This window comes from Lycorma delicatula, chromosome 9 (assembly GCF_047948215.1).
Source record: "Lycorma delicatula isolate Av1 chromosome 9, ASM4794821v1, whole genome shotgun sequence".
Lineage (NCBI taxonomy): Eukaryota > Metazoa > Arthropoda > Insecta > Hemiptera > Fulgoridae > Lycorma > Lycorma delicatula.
Window position 1 is genome coordinate 120,286,570 of NC_134463.1, and position 27,985 is coordinate 120,314,554.

Here is a 27,985-nt window from a genome sequence, read left to right on the forward strand (position 1 = left end):
TTGTTAGGGATGTAGGATGTGGGGGTATACCAAAATGAAACAACTGGCACTAGACAGGGAATCTTAGAGAGCTGTATCAAACCAGTTAAGTTACTGAAGACAAAAAAAAATTAGTATTACATTTTTTCTCATACTTACTAACATTACAAAAAATAAAAAAACAAAGTAATTATATTATTGTTGTATTTATAAAATAATACAAAGCCATATATACAAAAAATATCTTAAAAATAACATTTACTCAATGAATTACATTTTTTCATTATTTTTTATTATTACACTATTTTAATGATTTAAATTAATAAAAGCTTATGAAGTTTTGTCAGTCATAAATTCTCTTTAGTAATTAAAAATACAATTTTAAGAATACTTAAAAGTCAACAAAAGTACATATAACCTATGGCTGAGCTTCCAATAACCAAAAAAGTATATATTATCAGTATTTTTACTTTTATTATTATTTTTTACTCCTGCAGTGAATAAAATATTTCTAAGTAAAAAAAACCTAAACATTAATGTTTGTTGGAATTCACAATTATATCAGCAAATGCAATTTTTTAAAACTGTCACTAATATAATACCACCAATTTATTATATAACAACCCACAGACAAGACTTCACCAGAACGAAGAATGATAGAGGGTTTTTTGTAGGATATGTCGTGAAACACAGGACTGTTTCTTTGCAACTGTACAAAAAAAGTCGCATAAACACCTCATGGTAAATTAAAAATTACACTTGCTGATACTCTGATTCAAATACACACATAAAATATTAAGAAATATTTGAATTAAGGTTAGGTTAGATTAAGATTTTTTTAGTTAGAATTAAAACTCACAATAAAACATTATGGAATGAATATTTATAAATGACTGATAAACCTCACTAATTGAAAACAATAATCTCGATATTTCTCATAAAATAATACACAATATCATTAAACTTGTCCTTAATCAGTAATTTATGTATTATCAAAAAAAATGTATTATGTTGAAAATTTATTATACTTACACTAAATCAATCTAGTAAATAATAACATATTATCAAATACATTTAAAAAAAAATAATAAATCTAACAAGGTAATGTAAATAAAATAATAAGAGATTAAAATAAAATGAAATGAGTTAAAGAGTAACTTGAGCTGATGATTGCACTGTTGAACTTGAAACATTATATAACTTTTAAGAGCTATTGACTAAAAGGCACGGTTATATTTTCAGTGATAGAAAATTCAGTCTATTAACAAAATAATATTATTTTTTTTAAATCTGAATTTTATAAAGGAATTGAACACTATAGCACACTTGCAAACAGTATGAACTTCCATTATTCTGTTGTACCTCTTACAAAGATAGTTTTTTACCACTCTTATATTAACTTGCCTTTTGATTATGTATGTGAAATTCATGATACGGAACCTTTCAGTTGAATTTTGAAGCACTTCCGCTTATCTGTTCGCTCTGAAATTTTGCATACAGGTTTGCTCCTGATGACAACACATTAACAACATTTTCAAGTCTTAGGTGACCCTAAGTTGCTAAGAGAAAAAAATGCCTCTTGAACTTAAACAGCCTCATTTACATGCATATTTTCTTAGTGAAAGATAGCTTAGCCTGTTTCGTTAATTTTGGATCTAAAATTTGCGCTTGTTTGAAATACATAATTTTACCAATACATAGAGCTCCAACTGGAACACGCTATTCGTTTTATAAACAAGCGAGATATGTATTAGGGTTCACAGTTGCTACTAGAAATTCTGTACAGTAGAGACTGAAGTTTTGGAAAAATTTAGTAATTTTTAACCGGATCTGAATTTTTGAACGAAAATCCCAAATATCTCGAAAATGGTCGGTCCTAGCACTCAGAAAAATATTTTCAACCCCCTATAATGATAGCCCATCCACTCCCAGTGGTACTCAACGGATGATAATATTTTCAAGTGCCCCCGGTTACCATTCAGAAACTGTGGAAGGGGTACAATGGAGGTGCCATTGTAATATCTTGGCAACCACCCGTTCGATTTTCATGATTCAAACGGCGTATGTATCAGTAGGTTGAGCGCTAAATATTTAATGCATCAGGTACAATCTTGATTGACCAGATCTCTGTTATCTGGAAATGAAGTAGTATAGCCCTGTTTTTTGATTGCATGTACCCACCATAAAACATACCGATCTGATCTTTCGCTAAATACGCTCAAACCTGTGCACTAGCGCAGCTGTAAAGTATAAATATATTACGACTAAAAAGTAGAATACAAAAAATACTTTCTAAAAACCACTCTTATATTAATGACACTAAAAAGTAGAAAATAAAAAATATGTAAAAAAAATGTTTAAAACACCACTGTTAAAAAACACACTAAAATAATTTTAGGACAGTATCCCAGAATGGATTTGTCAACAAGCGTTGATGGTGATATGTAAGATTATGCGAAAGTCATAGCTTCAAATTAAAATATGCGTGTAAACGAGGTTGCATAAGTTTAAAAATGTTGCTAAAATGTGTTGTCATCAGCAGCAAACCTGCATGCAAAATTTCAGAGTGAATGAATTAATGGATGCGCTTCAAAATTTGACTGAAAGGTTCCATGCCATAAATCTCACATACATAGTACAAGAGCGAGTTAATTTAACCTAATAATCAGTTGAAATATACATTTTCTCACCAGTAAATGCTATACTTTTAGGATTATAGGCATGACCAATATGTGTCAACAATTCAAAGCATAATTTCTCACAAATGATTTATACAGTTTTGTTAAAATTTTAATGTTTATTTTTTTGTTGGTTGAAACTCTAGATTAAAAAGCCAGTTTCCACTTCCTACCAAATAAAATTAAATAACTAGACACGACCTCAGTAGATTAATTTTATTAATGTTATCTTGTAATAAATTATAATTTAATAATATTGAAAATATTATAAATAATGTTAATATTGAAAAATAATTTGCATTAAAATGTAATTAACAATTTACTGTTGTAAATGTAAATAAAAATTAATATCCTGTTTGTCTTTTAATTTAATTAATTTAAATGTCAGGAAAAGATTTTTGAAAGTATATGTTTGGAGTGTCGCTTTATATGGAAGTAAACTTGGACAATCGGAGTATCTGAGAAGAGAAGATTAAAAGCTTTTGAAATGTTGTGCTATAGGAGAATGTTAAAAATCAGCTGGGTGGATAAAGTGACAAATGAAGAGGTGTTGCGGCAAATAGATGAAGAAAGCAGCATTTGGAAAAATATAGCTAAACGAAGAGACAGACTTATAGGCCACATATTAAGGCATCCTGGAATAGTTGCTTTAATATTGGAAGGACAGGTAGAAGGAATAAATTGTGTAAGCAGGCCACGTTTGGAATATGTAAAACAAATTGTTAGGGATGTAGAATGTAGGGGGGTATACTGAAATTAAACTAGCACTAGATAGGGAATCTTGGAGAGCTGCATCAAACCAGTCAAATGACTGAAGACAAAAAAAAAGTTTGTCATTTGCTATTGACCAAGTGAATAAGTTGATCTGTGATGGACGTGTTAATTATTTTTTTGCCATTATCTTACTCAACATGGCAGTTAATGAATCATATTTATACTAACTTAGAAATGGCTGATAGGCATTTAATATACAGTCTCGCACAATGCAACACCCTTCAGGTGAGAAGGTGAATTAGGAACACTTTCTTAATTGAGTGTACCTTCTCACACAAGAGGTATAGCTCTATCGAAGTATGCTGAGGTTGCAATGGACAAATTGTGTCGCAAACACAAATTCTTCGCGGATGAAAAAGAAGAAATAAATTTTGAGCACTATGAAAACAAGAAAGCTCCAATCACTTCGGTCACATTATGAGAAACAGAAGCAGATACCACCTACTGCAGGAAATTCTACAGGGAAAGATAACCAGAAAGAGAGGTGTTGGTAGGAGACGAATCTCCTGGGTAAAAAATTTCATAGACTGGACCTGCAAGACATATGCAGAGTTATTCCATGCAACTAATGATAGAAGCACAGCCATGATGGTTGCCAACATCTGGAACAGATAGGGACAGAAAGAAAGAAAGAAGATATACTCAACATTCAGTGATCTATGGGTTGTAATCTCAAGCATAGGAATTTCCTATCATAGTATTGATTATAATAAACACAACACATTTGTTCTTGGTACCATAGCTAATTTAAATGCATTCATTTAATTTGTACAGTTTATGGTTTTTAATAAAAAAAAGAAACTAAGAAGAACATATACTTAAGGATTTCATTTATCCTTTTATTTATAAATAGTATTCATTATGTAATAAATTATCAAAAAAATTATACCATTTAATAATGAATAAAGTCACAATAAGAAATATACAACATGCACCTTAGAACAAACTAATAATTAAATATTTTTAAAATAACTAAAAAGTTAAAATGATAAAACAAGAGAAAAATAAAAAAATAAAAATTATTTTAAATGAATAAAATTAAATTTTATGACAAGCCTAATTAAGAGTTGTTAACATAAAACATGATCTTAGATCACAATGCTCAGAGATAACAAAAATAACACTACGTTAATCGTGTATTTCTGTATTTTATTCCTAATATATTAGCACCAATTAATTGAGTCAGTTTCACAAAAAATTATAAAAAGCAATAAACTTCATAAAAAGAAAAGATGTAAAGAGTTATAAAGTTTACGAAGTGTTGTCAAAGTTTTTATTAGAGCCTAATTACATATGTACCAGGCTAAAAAAACTAACGAAAAGTGACAGCTAGATATTTACTAAGGTGGTTAATATTAACATTATTCCTTTAAAAAAAAAGTTTATGGGTTTTCCACCCAAAATTGTTTAGTTCCAAGTTCAAATTTACCCATCACCTTAAATAATAAAATAGTTTTCATCCATGCAATTAGGTAACCTATGAACTACCTCTTTCATAGCTGACATATGCAAAGTAGTAATGAAGTTTGTTACACCCTCATCAACAGACATATGTAAATGAAGGTGTGTACTGATTATATTTGGCTCCTAAGGTCTCATCTATAAAATTGCAAATTTATTAGTCTACAAATTTCACAGTTAAAATTCATCTTTTTAAAATCAAGTATGCTAATATCCTAACCCGCAATACATTATTATTGATATTTATAATAACTTTTTTGCACTGCAATTAAAAAAAAAAAAAACATTCATACATATAATGTTCGAACTCATAATTTGATTTAAAATACTTATGATAGGCTATAACATTTTTTTTTTTGAAAAAGCAACCGTTTGATACAATGTTATAATAGATGATACTGTTCCAAATAATCCAATATGCCATGTTTTTAAACGTCTTGACCAAAGAATACCAGGTGGAAGCCAATGTACAGCATGAATTAGATCACTAAGACATTTCACCATTGTTAAAAGTTCATTTAATTGAGCTTTAGACAACTCCTTTAATATTATTCTGTAAAATAAATAATTAAAAAAATTAGTTTATAATTAAACTAACAAAACCAAAATAAAAATATAATTGCAAAAACTAGAGATAAAGAATTATAAAAAATTAATAATCGGTAAGAAAGTGTTCACTCAAAGTTCATTACCTGTATATTTTTATATATTTCATCTACTGTCCCAAATAGTAGTCCTTTTAATTTTTTCTTAATAATAGGAACAATAAAAATGATAGGGTACCATGTCTGGGGAATTTTGAGGTTGCAGTGTCGGTTTGGTGTTATTTTTGGCTAAATAACAGTGAAATGTGAACTAATGTAAAATTTACAAATTTTTTGTCCACATTAATGTTCATTTTGTTTGGATTAACACACTGGATTGTTTCGAAATAACACTGCTCACTACACAACCTAGAGGTAAGAATTAGTAATGGATGGAGCCACTGTAATAGAAGAAAAAAAACAGTAAAGAGAATCTTAATTATCATCATCATGACATTACGGGTAGGCCATACAGCCTGTTCCATTGCCATAGACTCAACCACTAAGTCTCACAACTGCTCCCTCCATCTCTTAGTCAGTTGTCCTATTTTTCTCATACTAACCAATCTATAATCTCAAATAATCCTTGGAATCCTATTTCCTACATCCTGTCTATATGACTCATCCATTTCCACCTACTTTTTACAATCATGCTTCTAATACAACCGACTCCTAATTGCTAACATGCTAACACTACACAAAAATCTTATTTCCGTACATCCAATTCTTTGACTTTGATGTGAAGTAAGATTCCAAGTCTATAAACTACGGTACCACCATAGTTTTATAAAATTCAATAACCGTTTCTTTCCTTACTTTGCTGACAAGAGTCATTTGCATGGTACCTAGCAACTTCTGAAATATATGCAGCTTATTACAAACATCATCTGATTTAAAAAAAAAACAGCTGACAACCCAGATATTCAAATGCAGTTACTTGTTCTAATAACTCATTATTTATCACTATTTTTGTACGCACAGGTTCCTTACTTACTAAGCTCCATACCTTTGTCTTCTTAGTAGATATCCCAAAATCGTATCTGCTTAGTATGGAATGTAACCTAAGCACTTAATGTTGCTAACATTAATATTAATAATATTCTAATGTTCTTAATATTAATAATATTGAGAACCTTAGTACTTGATCAAATTTAATGTACTTTTTTCTGTCTTAATTCTTCAGGAAACATCCACTGGGATGATCGGTCCTTCAGTTCAAAATCATAACCTTAAATCCATATTTTGTCACCTGTTATGACATGAGTAATTCTGAGTTATAAGCGATGTCAGCTAACAACTGTTTTGTGATGTTGCTTTTATTAAAAATTCAACAGTTTTGAAACAAATTTTGCTGCTATTAGTTTTATACTCAAAATGTCAGTAAACATTGTTTCAGATAAGCTATTTAAGATTCTCACCTCTTTGGCAATCTTTCTAACAGTATTTCAACAATTATTGATCACAATGTCTTTTATTTTGTTGATATTTTCACCGGCTTTTGATACGTTAGGATGACGAACTCTGTCGCCTTTTATGTCCTTCTTGAAATCATGTGTGCCATTCATAAACTCTTTGTGTCAATTTAACATCCTCTTTAACACCTTAATTGCTTTATTCTATCTTTAACATAAATTTTTATCCAAAACCTTCATTCCATCTTTTTCAAACAAAATAAATTACCATTTGTATAAAGTACATCATAATCACTCGGTTGTCAAATTTGAACTACATGTCTAAAATAACTGAAAATATTGATATACTCATACATTAGAGACAATGCTTCCATCATATGGGAAAAAGATGAACTCGATCAAAAAAACATATCTTGCAGAATTAAAAAAATTATTATTATTTTTTGATCACACCTAGTGTATAATATAAAATTTTTAAATTTGTTTTGTTCACCAAAGAATACAATTTATGAACAGTAATTCCTTTAATATTAGCAGGTAGTAGATGCTTTAACTTCTAAGAGCTCTGAGTAAGATGTTAAATGGCATTAGTTTATAATTGTGTAGATACATTATATTTGGAACACCCTACAAATTGAAAGGATATGTAAAATACGAGGGTTATTATTTTTTCAAGGTCCGATCGGTCACGAAATTAAAACCACAGTGAAAATAAAAATTTTTTTATTTGTAACAAGTACTTAAATATAGTTACGCTATTTCTCTACATAATCGCCACTCCGATTTAGACAATTGTCGTATCGCGGTACCAACTATCCAATACCCTCGTCATAGAACGGAGCCGCCACTGTTTTCAGCCGTGTTTCTACGCAAGTCTGCAACTAGATGTCTGTGCCAAAATGTTGTCCTCCTAGCCGGCGTTTCATGTGATCAAATAGGTGAAAATAGGATGGAGCCAAGTCCGTGCTGTATGGTGGGTGACAAACACTTCCTAACGACTACGCAACTAACGACTTCCTAACGCTACAGGAGCTTCTTTGTTACAGCTGTGGTGTGCGGCCGAGGATTGTCATGGAGAAAGACAATGCCTGATGACAACATTCCTCTCCGCTTATTCTTATTCACCCACCATATAGCCCGGACTTGGCTCCATCCGATTTTCACCTCTTTGCTCACATTAAACGCTGGCTAGGAGGACAACATTTTGGCACAGACATCGATCTGCAGACCGGCGTAGAAACACGGTTGAAAACACAGGCGGCTCCGTTCTATGACGAGGGTCTTGGAAAGTTGGTACCACGCTACGACAAATGTCTAAATCGGAGTGGCGACTATGTAGAGAAATAGCGTAACTAAGTACTTGTTACAAATTAAACAATTTTTTATTTACACTGTGGTTTTAATTTCGTGACCGATCGGACCTTGAAAAAAATAACCCTCATATTTACAACTCTTAAATGCTCCTGCTAATGTCTAAAGATGTTATATGTAAGTAAGCATTTAATCAAACTTTTGAATAGTCAGGCTCATATCTTAGACTAATTTAATTCTTTGCTGGTCTGGGACTGCTAAAAAGTATTGTGGGTATCTCATCCCTGAATAACGTGAAGTTTCACAGGATGTCTTGACAATTCAGAGTTGAGGGCAGGGAGAATACTAATTTACTAGGCAGGAAAGATGCAAATATTCAAATTATCGGTCCCAAAATAGTCGTGGAATTAACGTAACCAAAGTAGTACTTAAAACAATGGAAATCCAGTAAAAAATTACAAAAAAGAAACACTCTGTAACGAAGATTCAAATGACTTTTTTCTCACCAGGAGCTTTGACTCAAAGATCTCTACTCTTTACTAAGATTGAATAGAGTAAATTTTAATTAAAATATTTTTATGACCGATCACAGTACACTATGAAAAAACATAGTCCGAACATGCTATTCGTACGGGTATGAGTGTTGTTAGTGTGCGTTTGCGAGCATAAACATGATATGCAGGTTTTAGAGTAAGCGGGAGAACTAAAGAAAGTGAAGAGAGAGAGTCACTGGTTGAGAAAGTGAGTGAGGAGAGTTGTATGCACTTCATAGATATATATGTGTTATAAGACAATTAATATAAACTCCTGGTTTTTACAATTTTAAAATTATACTGTAATATGTTCCACGAATTGTAATCATTAATGCAACACCTCAACATAACTCCCAATATACGTGGACTCCAGTTAACATGAAATGACGGAAATTCTGTCGTTTCATTGTGTAAAATCTGCAACTTTTATGTTCTGTCATTGAACTTTTATATGTATCAACTTCCCTTTCCGGTGAACAATACAAATTAAACATGGTTCTGTGCCATCAGGATTTTGCAAGTCACAAAACGAACATTGAAAGGAGTAATAAATTTGTAAAATTTGTAGAAACTAATTTTCATATTCTTCAACGTGCTTAAGATATCGCTGTTACTTTTAAAAGTATATAAAAATTAAACTGGCTATTTGTTAATTTGCCTACAAGAAACAACTATGTTTCTGGTTTGTACCTATCAAAACATACTAAATCCATAGAAATACATCGCTTCATACATAGTACTGGAAGATCAACTGTTGTCGTTTTCTGCTAAGTTATGATGTCACAGGATGATTGTAGAATTAAATATTTAAAGTGTAAAAAAACAAATAGTTTGTGTCGGTCTTGATGTCGGTCGCACGGTAAGTGCGTGGACAGCACATTGAGCCTCACGGGCCACTGTTACCCAGTTTGTCTATGCAAATTTTGTTCTACGTAAGTCGTTTTTTTTGGGGGAGGTTTTTTCTGGGTGAAAAACACTTCCACGTTATCATCACATAGACACAATATATTTGCTGTAATAAACAAAGATACATCACATTATACATATAAATTATATATTAAAAAATAAGCATACATTATACGTAAAAAATATACTATACAATTGGAATGAATAGCGAAAATTTGCTACAGTAATTCAAATACTTCAATGTATATGTACGGTTCTTAGAAACTGTAAAATAAGATAACATTTCATTATTCCTTAGAATAGTTTGCATGTTAGCCCGTAGGTTAAATTTGCGACACATACCGCATAATAGATACAATCCGCAAGGATGTGATGCAATGTTAGCTGGCGGTTGGCGGTTGGCGGTTGCAGTGAGCACAAAGGGGTACTGTTTGCGTCATCAGATAATCATGAGCGAGCCTGGTATGCACTATTAATATATAAACTATTAATATAAACAGTGGTAGTAGTACGAAAATGGGGAACCTCCATCAAAATCCAAGATGGCTGCTGTCCGCCATCTTGGAATGACGTCACTGACCCAAGAAGGGGGTGGTCTGCCATCTTGGATTGTGACGTCATTGTTGCAGTAGCCTGTCACCACCATATTGGAATATCCCTTTTTCCCTGTGGGAAGTTCCCTTTTCCCTTAGCGGGCTATTTGAAATTCTGCAGGGATACCAACTTGAGTAATATATTCGCTTTGAATATTACTTATAATTAATTCAAAGGTTGAAACCGCTGTTGATCAGCTGTTGTGTACCGGTCGGTTTGAATTAAATAAATAAATAATATTCGATGTGAAAAAAAAATTGGTTGGCTAGGACTCAAACCCGGTCATGACGGGACGCGACTGACTTATGCCTTAAACCAATCGGCTGTAGTGACTCCCTGATGTAAAGAGTGAAAAATGTTCTACATAAGCTGTGAATCTTAACGCGTCATATCAGTCTGTATACTAACACACACACACACATACATATATACACACATACATAGACACAAACACATACATACATACACACACACACATCACCTACCAACACACACTTACCTACCTACCTACCTACCTATACACACATACACCACTTCCACCACCAACCTACACGTTACGTTAACACAACGTTAAAATAACGATAAAACAACGTTAACATAACGTTAACGACAACATAACACTAACATAACGTTAACATAAGTAGAAGAAAAAGTGGAGGGGGTTACCCCGACCACGTCTACGGTGATATAAGAAGGGGACTAACGAAGGTATCTTTGACCACACACATTCATTCGCAGTTGAGAAACGATCATGGAAGGAGTTATCGACATCAAAAAAAAAAAAAAAAAAAAAAAAAAAAGTCTGAAGATAATGTTAGCAACATCACAGCATCGTTATCTTTAGAAAAAGCAATGGTTAACGTCGCTAATACGAGTTTATCATTACCTAACGTAACGTTAAATGATATTGACAAAACCGCACTGAAGAAAAGAGTAGTGAATGCTACATTATGATCATCATCATTACCTTCAGCGACGGTAGCAGTGTTACAAATAGTAAACGCTACTAATACCTAACATAACGTAACATGTACATAATTATATGATGGATATGTAGAATAGAAAGTGGAGGGAGTAGTATTATAAACACAAAAACCACTATAAAATCGACCGATCTCGCTACTAAGGGATATGTCGATGAACATCTATCTATTTAAATTTTACAGATTTCTAATAAACTTTGACGTCAAACGTAACAAACACTTTGATCAAATCGTGCTAATGGAATTATTAAACAATGACAGAATTACGTCGAAGACGAAGGAGGAAAATATGATACGACCCCCAATATAAGTTGGTGGAAGATTGTAAAAAGGTTCATTGTCTGTCCAACATGGCAAGAGTGAGGAGATCAAAACGTTCTCCTATTCGAAAGGGTAAGGTGAGAAGAAGTAAACGAAATTTTAGTCTTAAACGAGGCCGTGGACTGTTAACAAGTCTAACAGCAAAAGCTGCAGGGGTATTAGGATCTTATATTGGTGATAAAGCATTAAAAGGTGTCAAAAAGGTGGTGGGTAAAATTGTAAACAAAGGAATCGATTTATTGCGGGTAGAGTTACATATTCCTGGATATCAGTACTGCGGGCCGGGAACGAATTTAGAAAAACGATTAAAGAGAAACGATCCCGGTATAAACAAATTGGATGCAGCTTGTAAATAACACTATATCGCATACAAAACAGAAAACAGAGCGGTTGCAGATCGTAAATTAGCCGAAAGCGCTTGGGAAAGAGTTAAAGCTAAGGATTCGAGTATCGCAGAAAAGGCTACTGCATTGGCGGTTACAAACGCGATGAAATTAAAAGCAAAGATCGGCGGTGGAAGAGTAAGAAGAAAAAGAAGACAACCAAAAAGGAATAATATAAAACGTCTTGTTGAAATGGTGAAAAGAAAAGCCGACACTGCAGGGCGGGGATTATATCTTAAGCTCTACCCTTTGACCGGATCGGGGATGGGTGGTAAAAAAAAACAACGTCGTCGTCGTCGACGTCTCCAATAAAGGGAATAGCAATGCATCCGCTATCGAATATAGAACTGATGTGGTACACGAGAAACCTAAATATAGCCGATTTTCGAGGAGTCCTCATGTTGGACGCATTACCCAAAAAACCGAAGACTAATGAGTCTACGATAGTTAATCTTGATCCCAATACCGGTCGTGGAACACACTGAATCTGTTTTAGAAAACGTGGACTAATGGTGGACTATTTTGAGAGTTTCGGTAATTTGCGTCCACCTAACAAATTGATGCGTTATTTTCCATTCGATTCGATTATAAATTTCAAGTGCAAAGCCAGACAGAATATAAACACGGTTATCTGCGGACATTTATGTCTTGAATTTCTTAGTAGTGGTTCGTCAGTCTACAAGTAAACATCATCATGTTCTGCATAAGTGGAAATACGTCGTTATTACACGCTACATTCTTTCCACCATTGGATTTGTCTGATGGCGAATGGGAATTGGCGTTGATAAACCTAACATCATATAACTCGATTCCGAATGTCGAAGAGGGAATCAACAACACAATTATTATCGTTTCAAATAAATTTCCAAAAACGATTAAGCTGACACTACCGACCGGATCGTACGAAGTGGATGATATCGCTAAACGTTTGAGCGATGAACTCAAAGACAAACACTAAATAGATTTACTTATGCAACCGAATAACAATACGTTAAAATGTGAACTTAAATGCAGTGCTGAGATCGATCTATCATCAAGAGATAGTTTGGCACCGCTGTTGGGGGTTGATAAACCTAATCTAGCGGCGAATATATGGCACGAGTCATCGAAGCCGGTTGCCATAAACAACGTGAATTTGTACGGGTCGAATGCAACCTTATACGAGGCTCCTCTACGAACGGATCAGAAGGACATGTGTTGCATGAATTTACGATAAGCGTACCGCCTGGTTTCAAAATAATCGAATCGCCGAAGACTATAGACTATAATAATCGACTCGTCACTTTATGTGTGTATAGGTAGGTAGGTAGGTAAGTGTGTGTTGGTAGGTGGTTGTGTATGTATATGTGTTTGTGTGTATGTATGTATATGTGTATGTGTTTGCGTGTATGTATATATATATATGTGTGTGTGTGTGTGTGTGTATTAGTGTACAGACTGATATGACGCGCTAAGATTCGCAGCTTATGTAAAACATTTTTCACTGTTTAAGTCAGGGAATCACTGCAGCCGATTGGTTTAAGGCGTCAGTCCCCGTCATAACCGGGTTCGATTCCTAGCCAACCAAATTTTTTTTCACTTCGAATTTTATTTATTTATTTAATTCAAACCGACCGGTACACAACAGCTGATCAACAGCGGTACCAACCTTTGAATTAATTATTATAAATAATATTCAAAGCGAATATATTACTCAAGTTGGTATCCCTGCAGAATTTCAAATATCCCAAATATATAGCTAAGGAAAAGGGAAATTCCCAAAGGGAAAAGGGACATTCCAATATGGTGGTGACAGCCTACTGCATCAATGGCGTCACAATCCAAGATGGCCGACCACCGCCATCTTGGATTTTGATGGAGTTTCCCCATTTTCGTACTCCGTAGTAATCTCCACTCGACAGTTATTTTTGCATGAGGAGCTCCACAGTGAAACAGTGTTCTTACTTGGACTAAGTTTATTGTTCATGGTATTATCTTATTCATTTTGCCAATCATAGTGAACTAATCTCTTCAGGAAGTAGACAAGATCATTAGAAGTAATGTGACTGGTAAAAGCAGGCTGAAAATAACCTCTTTTGCCGAAATATCTGCGCGCTCATTGCCTACAATTCCTATATGTCTGGGGATCCAGCAGAAGCTTACTGTTGTATTACATCTAGTCATTTGCAATATAACACACTGAATATCAGAAACAACAGGATGTCTGGGGGTACACATCACTCGAATTTGGTGGAATTCCACATTTTCTCGAATTCCGCTTTAATATGAATTACGTAGGTGCAGATCTAATTACATAGGTGCACATCTAATTACGTAGGTGCAGATCATTTGATTCTGTCTATCTGAAAGGTATGGCTCAACCAGTAGACTTACCAAAGGGTTTGAATGAAATGCACCTGTAGCAAAGCAGATGAATGAATGATGGACTGCATCTAGCATTCTAAGAGTGATAAACCAAGCGAATGAATAAACTCCAATGCCATAGTCCAGACAGGAATGGACTAGAGCTCGGTAGAAGTGCAACAAGCATACTCGATCAGTTCCAAAAAAATCTTAGATGAAACTCTCAGCATGTCTAAAATGTTTAAACATTTTACCTTCAGCTCCTTTAAATGTCTTACCTAGATTAATCATTGGTCAAACCACATTCCTAAAAATCTAACCCGTGTGCATCTTCTACTGGTTCACCATGTAAAAATAATTGAGTCAGTATCTTCCCTCAAGCATGAAAAGCAAATGCATTTCATTTTTTTCTGGACAAAATGAAAATCCAAATGTTTTACAGCATGATTCTAACGAGTTACTGTATTTTGGACCAGCCTCTTGCTAGTAGCTAAAGTTCTAGATACTACGTAAATTGAGAAATCATCAACAAATAAAGAACACGTAACGGGTTTTCGCATGCAGTTTGTTATACTATATATGGCTATGGAAAATAAGGTAACACTCAGGACACTTCCCTGTGGTATTCCGTTTTCTAGTGTGAAATCTTCGGATATCGTCGTTCCAACTCAAACGGACCGACTACTGAGGAAACCCCTGGTAAATGCAAGGAGATTTCCTTGTTTGCCCCATTCATGCAGTTTATTTAGGATTCCTCTCCTCCAAGCTGTGTCTCATGCTTTTTGCATATCAAAAATACTGCAACCAGGCATTGGCGAAGTAAGAAGGTGTTTTGAATAACAGATTCTAGGGCAACTACATGATCGGTAGCCAATTTACCTTGGCGGAAACTGCATTGTTCGGGGGTAGTTAGGGTGTTTCTCTTAAGGTATCACACTAGATGATGATTTATCATAAGTTCCATCAACTTGCAAAGGATTTTTTCCTGGGCGAAAAATGCTTCGACGTTATCATTGTCTGAACATGATGTGTTGTAAAAAACAAATGTTAAAAGTTCACAATTAAAAATAAAAATATCTTTTAAAATAAAATACATTTTAAAATGAAAAAACCTGTAGCGTAAGCTAAGATCAAAATAAAAACACATCAATAATTGCCTGTAAGGCACTCATGGAATCTCAGCTAACAAAAACATGTCAAAATTTTGAACTAACCAAATATAGGGCTGTTCCGTTCCACGTCGAGCCGCCCGGTGCTGCGATCTAGTGGGTGCTAGCGTTCACCAGCGAATTAAGCTCGTATGATAATTCTGCGTCAGAATCCCGCGCAGTGCGGTCGTGTTTTCATTTCAGTCCAAGGAGACTCATAGTTTCTTAATAATGTTCAACTTCAATTATGACTAAAGTGTCATACATTCTTAAGTTTAATGTAACTATTGTAATTCGATTAAAATGTCAAGGGTGACAAGAAATTAAATATAACGATTCAAGAAGAACATAGAGTTGCTTCATTTCATCATCTATCATCTCATCAAAAATAAAGTCCACACTAGCTCTAAATTCTACCCCATATCTCTTTATGGTGCTCCGTCGCCGGATTGAGGGACAGGATCGTCAAGTCGCCGGATTAAGGAGCAGGGTTGGTGACCGGATTGGTCGAAGGATTTACAAGGCAGGATTCGTAAGGTCGGATCAAACGGTATTTATAATTAATTTATAAGCAGTGTTATATAAAATTATTAATGTTTCATAAAAACCGTGTGAACACTAATTTCATAGAACCTTATTTAAAATATATAACAGTGTAAAAAAATTAAATATATTCAAATGGATTGTAACAGGCAGTTACTCACAGGACTAAAACCTGAACAAGTATATAAAGCAGAATTTTCAATACCGGCTTTGGTAAGCTCTTTGTTAGAATTGTACGGAGTGTGCACGCTAATGCTCGCAGTTCAAGTTTCGTATTGTTCGTCGACCTGAAGATAGGCCGATAAAATCGTATCGAATATACATTCAAGCTATCTTGTTTATTCAACTTTAGTTATAGATAATAATCTAACAATATTACTTTGTATTCAACTTATCTACTTTTACTAGTATTATTTTATAATAATTTAATTTCTTATAAATTTAATATTATCTCTGTTAATATTGTAATTCCAGTCAAAATGGAATTTAAAGATTTAATTAAGAAACGAGGTATTATGAAAAACTGCATAGCAAAATTAAAAATATTCATTAATAATTTTAATTCCGAATCAGACGATTATGATCTGTCCACTATAAAATTCAATAAACTATTAGAATACGAAAAAAACATTTTTTGAAGTTCAATCTGAAATAGAATTGCATAAAGATGCAACAGATAAAGATTTAGAGGATAGAGACATACATGATAACATTTTTGATAAACTTAAATTAAAACAAAAAACTAGAAAATCTTTTAAAAATTTCAGACGCAACTGAGTCAAATAAATAATTAACAAACCCAATCAAATTACATCTTTTATCAGTAACATCTGAAAATTATGAAACTGCCATAAACTTACTTAAGGCCCGTTATGACAACAAACGACTAATTGCAGCTGAACATGCTATGGAAATAATTAATCTAAAACCATTAAAGAAGGAAAATTCTGAAAATTTATCTAAATTCATTGATCAAATTAATTCCAACATTAATGCATTGAAGAATCTAAATATTGATTATTTAGAATTTATTATCATACAGTTAATTACTCAAAATTTAAATTTAAATACTTTACGAGACTGGGAAAAAACATTGGAAAATAATGAATTTCCAAAGTTAGAACAACTCATTTCTTTCTTAGAATGTAAGCGTAAACTACTTGAATCCCCTGACACGATTCAATGTAATGAAAAGGTACAGCCGTCTAATGTAGGTTTTAGCGGCAAAAAATATGATTATTTAAAACCTACTTCTAGTAAAAATGTAAATAATTCTAATCATTTTATGTGCGCATTATGTAAAACTAGCAACCATAAATTTGTATCAATGTGATAAATTTTTAAGTTATAATGTTAATGAAAGGAAAAATGTTGTATTTCAGAAAAAATTATGTCTTAATTGTTTAAGTAAACAGCATATTGTGAAAAAGTGTCAAAGCAATCGTAAATGTAAAAATTACTCACGAAAGCATCATACGCTAATTCATTTAGATAAAACGCTGCAAGACGCAGCAAATAAATCTTCCAAGCCGAATCAAGCTCCCCGCTAATAGTTCATACTTTCCTTTAACATCAGAGCCTAACAAGTCTGTTTTACTTGCAACAGCTGTAGTTAACGTCAAGGATAAAAAAGGTAATTTCATCTAAGCCAGGGTCTTACTTGATTCCGCTTCGATGATTTCATTTTGTACTGAAAGGTTTGCTACTAAACTTGGGCTTCAAACCAAACCTGTTTTGATGCCAATCTCAGGTATTAGTAATATTGTTACTAAATCTAAGCTAAATGTTGATTTAAATATGAATTCTATGTATGAAAATTTTAATTTGAAATGTCATGTACTGCCATCGATTACAGGTCTGTTACCTAATGGTTTTATAAACGTAACTGACTGGAAAATTCCTTCTCAACGTTTTCTCGCCGATCCTAATTTTAATATTCCTGGGCAAATCGACATTCTTCTAGGCACTCAATATTATCTTTCGTTGCTTAAGCCTGTTCAATTAACTCATAATTCTAATCATATCATACTTCGAGAAACTCGTCTTGGTTTCATAGTCTGGGGTGAAATCCCTACTAAATCTAGTAAAAGGAAAAATAGTTCTCATTCAATATCACTTTTTGTTAGCAATGAACAGCTTTCCTCTCTTTTGGAGATCTGAAGCGATCGAAGATCGTTTACCGACCAAGGAGGAATCTTTCTGCAAAAAACATTTCGTTGAAAATACCTTTTCTGATGACAAAGGCAGATTTGTTGTATCTCTTCCTCGTAAGGAAAACTTTGCTTTAGAGATTCGTAAGAGAATGCAAAGCATCGTTTCAATTTGTTACATCGTAGATTTCAGAAAAACGCTAAACTTAAAGAAGATTATAATCAGAATGAAGTCTTCTTTCCTTAAGCTTGCCAATGAATCAAGCAAGGTTTTTATGTTGATGGTTTTCTCACTGGTTGTGACAGCATCGATCAGCTAAAAGAATTATACAATGATATTTCGTTATTGCTTAACAAATACGGACTTTCGCTGCATAAATGTCATTCAAATGTGTCTGGTATGTTCGATGATTCTGATTCATTCAACAAATTAGACAAAGATGAAAATATCAAAACACTTCGATTGTCTTGGGATCCTCAAGGTGATGATTTAATTTATCAAATCAAACCAAAGGATAATAATACTTATAATAAACGTTCTGTTTTATCAATTATTTTTTCATTGTTCGATCCCTTGGTTCTACTTGCTCCTGCAATCGTTCCGTTTAAGGTGTTCAACCAAGAGTTATGGTGCGCTAACCTTCAATGGGATGAAGTTCTTCCCTCTCCGCTAGCTGAAAAATGGAATTCTCTATATTCTCAGCTCAAGTCGTCAAGTAATTTTAATATTCCTATATTAGTTAAAATCAGTAGTTTCACTAAGTTATCAATTGCATGAATTTTGTGAAGCAAGTAGCAGCGCATATGGTGCTTGTCTTTTCATCAGATCTGTTGATAGTAATGAACACGTTGAAATCCACTTATTGTGTTCAAAATCTAGAGTTGCGCTAGTCAAACAAATCTCTACTCTTAGGTTAGAGGTAAATACGGCTCTTCTATTATCTCGTTTATTCAATAAGGTAAAGTGTATTTTAGGTATAGGATTTGATTCAATCCATTTTTGATCGGATTCTAAAGTAGTACTTTACTGGTTGTCTTCGCTTCCTAATAGATAGAAGATATTTGTCGCAAATAGTTTGCAAAATTCAAGAGCTAACTAAGGAATGCTTATGGAAGCACGTTACTTCAAGGGATAACCCTGCAGACGTTTTATCACGTGGTTGTATACCGGATGTATTAACCTCGTTACAACTTTGGTGGAATGGTCCGTCGTTTCTGAAAGAAGATGAGGACGCCTGGCCATCCCATCCGCCTACCATTTCTATGATTCAGCCAGATTCGCTCAAGGAAGAGAAGAAGTCTAGCAAAACTAATGTGTTTACAACTGCTCTTCAAACAACAGAAACTTTAGAACTTTCAAAACCATTTTCTTCGTTCGTACGAACATTAAACATATTTTCATACTGTTGTCGCTTCATTTATAATTTAAAAAATAAAAATGATCGTATACTGTCAGATCCGTCACCAGAAGAATTCTATCCCACGTTGGAAATATTTATCCGTCATGGTGGATGGTGTACATCTAATCCTACTCCACTTACTCCTGGGCATTTTCTAATCTTCGCTCCATTAACTTCCTTACCTTATCCTGATTTCTCATGCATTAATGTAAATAAGCTTACTAGGTGGCAGCTTATACAAAGAATATTGAAAAACTTTTGGAAAGCATGGTCTATCGATTATTTACCTTCCTTGCAGCAGAGGAACAAGTGTAAAATTTCAAATAACATTTGTGTTGGCAATGTAGTTATAATTAAAGAAAGTAATCTTCCTCCACTGATGTGGAAATTAGGAATAATTGTTTAAGTGTATCCAGGTAACGATAATCTAGTTAAATTAGTTGATGTGAAAACTAGTAGCACGATAGTAAAAAGAACTATTAATAAATTGATTGTTCTTCCAAATTTAAATGCTTGTAATGACATAAGTCATTCTGAATCAATGAGATTTATTTAACGTCCTATTAATGTATTTGTTTATTTCAATTTACTTTGGTTGTAAGTTTTGCCTGTATCAATATTAGATTTGTTGAGTTACCTTTAATTTTTGTACTCTCAAGGTTTATGTAATTATTGTATGTAATACTCTTTATTTGCATATTAAGTTTTATTTCATGTGATGCATCACAGAATTATAATTAAGGTAATTATAATTGGTAGGCGGTGTGTTCTGTTCCATGTCGAGCCGTCCGATGCTGCGATCTAATGAGTGCTAGCGCTCACCAGCGAGTTAAGCCGTATGATCATTCTACGTCAGAATCCCGCGCAATGCGGTCGTGATTTCATTTCAGTCCAAGGGGACTCATAATTTCTTGATAATGTTAAAGTTCAATTTTGACTAGTGTCATATATTCTTAAGTTTAATGTAACTATTGTAATTCAATCAAAATGTCAAGGGTGACAAGAAATGAAATATAACGATACAAGAAGAACATAGCGTTGCTTCATTTCATCATCTACCATCTCATCAAAAATACAGTCTACTCTAGCTGTAAATTCTACCAAAGACCTTATTAATGTCATACAGTTCCACAACGAAAATACTGGTGATGGTGGAAAGCCAAGCATGTATGTTCTGTTGCCAACCACAACCAACAGAATTAACGTTTCTAGAGCCGTCCATATAAACTGTAATATCATGATTCACACTATTTATAACACCATAAAATTCACTTGCAATATAACCGGATTTGTGTTCTTTTTATTGTGCTGACAAAAATCAAAGCAATAATTAACAAAAGAAGGCTGCCAAGGAGGGTAATAACAAAGAGCAACAGTAAGGACTGGAGGTAACTGCACATTCACAGCTGAGAAAAGGCGTTGAGCTCTAATCCCTAACGAAGCAAGATCTCGGCTGCTCCTGGTATCGATTAGCATGCTGGTTCGAAATACCAGATCAAAGGTTGGATGAGTTGATTGCAATTTAGTGCAAGCCATGTACGAGCTTATCATTTGCTTCCGTCTGTCAAAGAGATGGCTCATCACTGTTCACCAGTAGACTTACCATGGATCTAGAGATAAAGAGCACCTGTAGAAAGACAATTGAATGAATGATGGACTGCATCGAACATTTTTAGTGCGGAGGCCCGTGCCAATAAATACGCCATGCAGCCATACTCTAATCGAGAATGGATTAGAGCTTGGTAGAAGCGCAACATGCATATACAATCAGCTTCTCAATGAGTATTAGACAGAACCCTCAGCATGTCTAACATTTTACCTTCAGCTCCTTCAAATGTGTTACCCACGTTAGTTGTTGGTCTAACCACATTCCTAGAATTCTAACCCACGTGCATGCCTTAACTGGTTCACCATACAAATACAGTAGAGGGTTTACATATCCCCTCAACTAGGAAAAGCAAATGCACTTCGTTTTTTCCAGAGAAATCATGAATCCAGTAAGGTTTACACCACGATTCTAAACGGGTTATTGTGTTCTGAAGCAGCCTCTCACCAGCAGCTAACCTTTTACATGCTAAGTAAATAGAAAAATCATCTACAAACAAAGAACACACAACCACTTTTTGCATGCAGTTTGTTATATTATTTATGACTATGGCAAACAAAGTAACATTTAGGACATTTCCCTTCCCTGAAGTACTCACTTTCCAGTGTGAAACTTTCGTATATGGGAGTATTAAGAAAACCCCTAATAAATGCAAAGAGATTATCTTGTGCACATCATCCATGAAATGTATTTAGGATTCCTCTCCACCATGCCATGTCATACGCCTTTTGTAAATCAAATAATACAGCATCCAGACGCTGGCGACATAAAAATACGTTTTGAATAGTTGTTTCCAGGACAACTAAGTGATCAATAAACAATCTACCCTGGAGGAAACTGCACTGTTCTGGGGCAATTAGGGTGTTTTTTTCAAGGCACCACACCAGACGACAGTTTATCTTTCATTCAATCACGCACAGGGTACTGGTCAAGGAGATAGGGCGATAACTTTTGGAGCATGATTTATCTTTACCAGGTTTCAGTATGGGGATAACCAGTTCCTCTGACCAAGAACCTGGAAACACCTGGTCAGAGAACATTTTATTATAGATACACAAACGATGTTGTAGTGCATTATCTGGGAGATGTGGTAACATAATGAGCCTGATATCGTCATTTCCAAGGTAAGTGTCACAAGAATTATTTAGGGCATACCTTATTTCATTATAAAAAAGGGCATGTTTAATTCATTTTGTGAGTCTACAACCACCACAGGATATTTCTACCTATAACTTATATCTCACAAATTCAGAGTACAATGATGTAAATGAACCTAAACACTCGACAGCAAACAGCCCTCACATTGCAGAAGACACATAGCAGTTAAGATGTCAGTCTTCGATTAAAATTACATAAAGCAATAAGCCAATCCCTTAGTGCGCACCTGCAGTTCTCATCCCACCAAGCAACAGCAGGCAGCCATGGCTTCCCAGACATTAATGCATGAAGATATACCGGATAAAAATGATGCAAATGTTTACGATGCATTGTTCAATAAGGAGAGATCTAAATTCTGACCCAGCCGATCAACTATATTACCTCAGGATAAACATGATGCTGAGCCCCAAGAATGGTGATGGACATTGAAATCGCCAATTACTAGGCAGGGTATGAGAAGCTGGGAAAACAGACTGGACAGATCGTCCTCACTAATGTTAGAATTTGGAGGACGATATAAGTTGCAGATATTAATACTGAATGGTTCTATCTTCAGAGACTGCAGGGATGTTGGTATCCAGTGGTTACTGCATAGCCAATACTATTTCCTTCAGGAAAACAACCTTCTCATCCACTGTCCTCAGTTTCATAGTCACATCTTTTGTAAACATATCCACAAAAGGACACATCATCATGGGAATGGAGGCAAGTCTCCAGCAGACACAGTATTAAAGGATTTTCTTCCTTTATTAGGATTTCAATCCATTGAATATTCCACTGAATAATGCTTGTATCCATTGGAAATAATTTTTTTTGTTATATATTAAATTTCTGCTTTCAAATTATTTGTTGAATACTATTTGGTTTTTCTTTTTTGTGTTTAAAACTTTCAGGAAGTGCTTAGCTTCTTCTTGCATTCATCCACCTCCATGTCCTTGAAGAGATCTCAAGATGGTAGTGCAAATTTGGATGCCTGGGAGGCCAGAGATACCGTACAAAGTGAAGGCTTTTTTGTAGATCCCTTCAGTGGAATCTTAGTAGTTTGCTGCATTGTTGATGCAGTGGGAGTTTTATTTGGTAGTTTAATAACTGAAGTTGATTTTGGTACACCATTGCCAGCTTTCTACCAAAACTATCCTTCATACTCAACACTGCAACAGCAGAGGTGAGGGATTTTAACTGGTCTGGCAAAGCCTTCACCAATTTTATTTCTTTACATGGTGCACACTCGTTATTCTTTTGCACACTGTTAGAAAAAGCCTATACAAAACTAACACTGAGCATTACAGGATTTCTCATGTTGAGGAATTTTTTATATGCATTATGAGCCAAAGAAAAAGACAGTTTCTGTTCAGTACAAATCCTTAACATAGAGAGCATACAGAATGCCTTGTTTTCTCTTTATAAACAGCGAATTCTTGAGAAATTGCAGAATGTAAACCTTTACAATACTTTTCAGTTTCTGCGCATGTGCTATCATCATGTTCTGGTATGGCTACAATGCACACAAACTTGCTTCTTGGTGCAAGCTATTTTGTTGTGCCCAAAACCCTGACACTGAAAGAAACAACTTGAGTTAGGTATGTATGGCCGCATACAGATAGAGAGGTAGCCAATTCTTATTCTTTCAGGAACAGTTGGAACAAAAAGATTAGGATAAGTGTGGATGTTCACACATCCTCTGCACAGATCATGAAGTGACATGATCCTCTGCATAGAAGTGACAGATTGTGGTGACAGCTCTTCTGATTTCTCTGATAGTTCAACATCAGCCAAGTCACAGCAAGAGATTACTTCCCTGCTGGAGTTTAGCATGTTATGTGGCTCCACTACCACTTCCTCTTTCCCTATGTATCTAAGGGCTACGAGTTTCCAGCTCTGTTCATCATTAATCACTTCAATCAAGAGAGCGCCACTCCTAAGCTTTTTTATTTATCAAAAAGGAGGAAAACTTGGAAAAGATTTACCCTCTTCCTTGCATTTCACTATCAGAAATCTTACATTAGTAACTTAGGCTGTGTCACTTTGTTGGTCAGCACATCTTTGGCTGACAATGTCGGACAGAGTCGTTTCAAACCTCAATTTTTGTTGGTTTTTCAAGTCTCTCAACAGCCACCAAAAAAGTTTTATTAGGAACTGTCATATGGTTCCCACAAGTACTGGTGATATAACAGACCAATCCAATAGAGCACACGCGTACTGGAACTAGATCTAAATACAACTGGGTTCGCCCAGGTGCACCGAGAACATCATTTGAGACTTATTACATAGAGTCATCCACCCATTGGCAAGATAGTTTCCACCTTGGGTTACGGTTGTATTTCGTAAGGTGACATAACACCACCAAGTGTTTAAGTGTAAGAAGAGATAATGTAGGATGTTTTGTGAAGTTGTGTAAGGGTATATGTTGTAGTTTGTGTAGTGTTCTTGGTGTAGTATATGTGCATAGTGCAAAGTGTAGCTCTACACACAGAGCTACAGAATACTTTACACTGTACACATTGCAAAGGCTAGGGTCGTGGGGATTTAAGATTTAAAAAAAAAATTATATTTCCTGGCTCATCCTTTAAATGATTCTTTGGCTAGATAACTCAATTTTAAGAAAATACAACCACGTATCATATATAACATACATATAGGATGATCTGCAACTTAAAGCAACATAAGTAATATTGACAATTATTTTAGATTAAAAAATAAAAGGTTACTATGTATATTATTTGTAATATAAAACAAATAATTTATAAAATATTTACCGTATAGGAGAAAACAAGAAGCGATAAGAATGAAATTATACCTAGTTATTACACCACGTCTTATTCGACCACAAATTGAATGCAGTTTTATATAAATTAAAATATGAGTTTCTGCGGGTTTTTGTAGACAATATATATATGTCACATAGTTGCCCATATTTGGTGTCCCAATATCATATTTGATGCAATACATCTAATCACATACTTCAGTCAGAAAATCAAAATGAGGTCTAATATAATAAAATTTATAAAATACTGTTCACCTAAAAAATACAAGAATAATACTAAGTTGAATAGCTTGATGAAACATTATAACAGTTGATAATAAATACAAAGGTCATATAAAATGTCATACATTCATTACATCCATAAAAAATTAAGCCCCCTATTTACAATTCACTACAAAATATCAACACACCTTTCTTGATCTTCTTATAACAAAAATCCCCCTTTACATTATGTAAGAAGATCATTACAAAATTCAAAAGCACATTTAGCAACAGGAAACTAAATTCATTAATCAACAGTCATCAGATTTACAACATTTCCAGTAAAACAGACTACTTGGACAGCTTTCAAAACAACCAACAAAACACATAAAATCATTCCAAATACTAACAAAAATAACAACCAAAGAGTATGTAAATAAAACTGTTATGATTGCATTAAATACTACTTTGGATGTACACATACACATCTACATTCCCCACAAATAAACGAACGAATACAAATAAACACTCGCACATGACAGTCAAATTTTACAGTTGATAGAAGTAGAAGTACAAAGACATTAAATGCAATATGAAAATTCTACATAACACATAAAATCTTAATATCTTGTATTTTATGAAATTTACAAACATATTAAATTGATGAAAAAAAAACCATTTCAAATGAACAAACACAAATCAAAATTTTTTTCACAGAGAAACCAAGATCTTTTTATATTTTTCCTAAATATTATATTTGTGGTTCCATTAACAATAGTCCTGCGATATATTTCACTGAACAGGAACTAATATTAACTAAAAAACTGTTTTGGAAGAAAAGGTTCCATTATTTTGAAAATAAGTAGCTAAATATTTTATATCTGCAATAAAGATTTTACAATTTTATATTTTTAATGTAAACAATAAAATTATATATTTTGAATGGCATTTAATCAGGAAATAAAAAAACAAAAATTACCTGCTTTGTACATTTGAAATACTATGATACTGCTTACTTGACTGAAGTACAGTAAAATATCTAAGCGACCTGAAACATAAAAAAAACAATATTTATTAGTAGTATATTTATTTATAGGTAATAAATATATGCAGTTTATTATTAATTTTTTTAAATAAAAGCAATCTGTTATAACTTATATTCTTATCATTAAAAAAATAGTAGCCAATATGTTATTTAAATTCATGGAAATACTTCTGAAAAGTTTTGCAGTTTCTGAAATGAAATGCAATAATCATGTTCCTCACTGATGAGGAAACTACACAAAAGTAATGAAAATATCTTCTAGCAGCATTTCCATGAATTAAAAATGATTTTTTTATTTAATCCATTCTTTAAAAGTTTATTAAAACACATTTCATTTTAATGATCAATGAATTCAAATAATTTTTTAATTACTGTGTCAATTCAAATGTAACATATTCTAAAAGATATATTTTGCTTTATTAACATTAACTACTATTGTTTACTGATTTTTATTTTTAAATTCAACAGAAACCATAATAACAAATAATTATCAACATAAGTAAAGATGCTATCCATTTTTACTACTGATAACACATAAGTTTGCATTTTCCATACATATGTACAGAGGGTATTTTAATTTTTAATTATATTTACTTCATGAAATTGAGATGAGTTACTCATTCCAATAAAATTGTGAAAGTAGTAAAACAAAGTATTTGTATACAAGGTTAAATAAAATAAAGTGTAATATAAGAATGTTGGTTAATGCAAACATAAAAATAATTGATAAACACAAGTAAGTAAAAATATAAGCAATAAATACAATTTTTTATTAGTAAAAACATGTTTCACATAGTAATTAAAACTGCAGAAAGTGCAATGGCACCAGTGTTTTTTCCAAGGGAATATTAACATTTTGTCATGTCATAGTTCTAAAAATGTTCTTTAAAGGAAATGATCTATATAATATCTAAACATGATAAAATTAATTAGAATTTTAATAATTACTTGCAGAAACTGAGGTAAACTGACAGAACCCAACAAACTGTACTAGCATTCCACCACCAGCTGCTGTCAACAGCTACAATTCCATTATCAGCTGCCCATGCAATATGCTCTAATGGATAATACAGTTGATCCAGAACATTACCGCAGATTCCGCAGAACTGCATTAATATATCAGGTTCCTGTACAAAATTAAATGAATAATCATTAAAAATAATTAAAAAAAGTTAATTTTATAAGAAATTATTAATTTCCCTTAATATTAACTTCAATTAACATCAAGAATAATTATTTGCCTCAACTCAAACAAAATTTACCTCTTCACCAAATCCATAACTTAAAGTATACTGTAGCATTGGTAAATCATCAAACAATCTCAAAAATGTTCGACAACTATCTATATGATTATTAAATTTGATTAACTTATTAGATGTTGAACGTGAACATAACCCTGTCACGGAATTGATTCCATAATAAATTAATCTCAAAATTTTATCGCGGCCATTGTAACTATCTAAAAGTTCATTAACACAAGCTAAATTCATTATTAAAGTTTAACTGAAGTAAATTAACAAAAATTAGGCGATTCCACCATTACTAAACACTTTCGTTCAAGTATTTTGAAATACCATTTCAGAGTAGGGAGCGCGAACAACCAGCTGTTGTTAATACATATCAGCTGTTTGACTAGAAATGGATGCGTTAGTTTGGTGTAGGATAACAATGTGATTAAGTATAAGTTAAGGTTTGTATTAATTCTCTG

The 27,985-nt window shown here is 33.4% G+C and overlaps 2 protein-coding genes across 3 annotated transcripts in view; one reads left to right on the forward strand and one right to left on the reverse strand.

Annotated features, from left to right (window-relative positions):
- Positions 1–166: 166 nt before the first annotated feature.
- LOC142330532 (peroxisomal membrane protein 11C-like) lies at positions 167–27,884 on the reverse strand. Its single transcript, XM_075375867.1, has 4 exons — positions 27,540–27,884; positions 27,226–27,404; positions 26,212–26,280; positions 167–5,445 (listed from the first exon to the last, which is right to left on the reverse strand). Exons 1-4 carry the CDS (start codon positions 27,765–27,767, stop codon positions 5,232–5,234), a joined length of 690 nt encoding a protein of 229 aa, XP_075231982.1. The 5' UTR covers positions 27,768–27,884; the 3' UTR covers positions 167–5,231.
- Positions 27,840–27,985, forward strand: part of LOC142330530 (FAST kinase domain-containing protein 4) — a 55,676-nt gene continuing 55,530 nt past the window's right edge. The window contains exon 1 of one of the 2 annotated variants that reach the window (XM_075375865.1): positions 27,840–27,967. The gene's annotated coding sequence lies outside the window, so the exon portion shown is untranslated. The remainder of the gene's footprint in view (positions 27,968–27,985) is intronic. The other variant, XM_075375866.1, reaches the window with a different exon arrangement.

What these genes read in the sequence shown, in the direction of transcription:
- LOC142330532 (XM_075375867.1), bottom strand. Translation starts at nt 27,767, where the DNA reads ATGAATTTAGCTTGTGTTAATGAACTTTTAGATAGTTACAATGGCCGC. An exon ending in GTTATGGATTTGGTGAAGAG is followed by an intron (nt 27,405 to 27,539) that starts GTAAATTTTGTT and finishes AATTTTGTACAG; the next exon opens with GAACCTGATATATTAATGCA. An exon ending in GTTTACCTCAGTTTCTGCAA is followed by an intron (nt 26,281 to 27,225) that starts GTAATTATTAAA and finishes TTTATGTTTCAG; the next exon opens with GTCGCTTAGATATTTTACTG.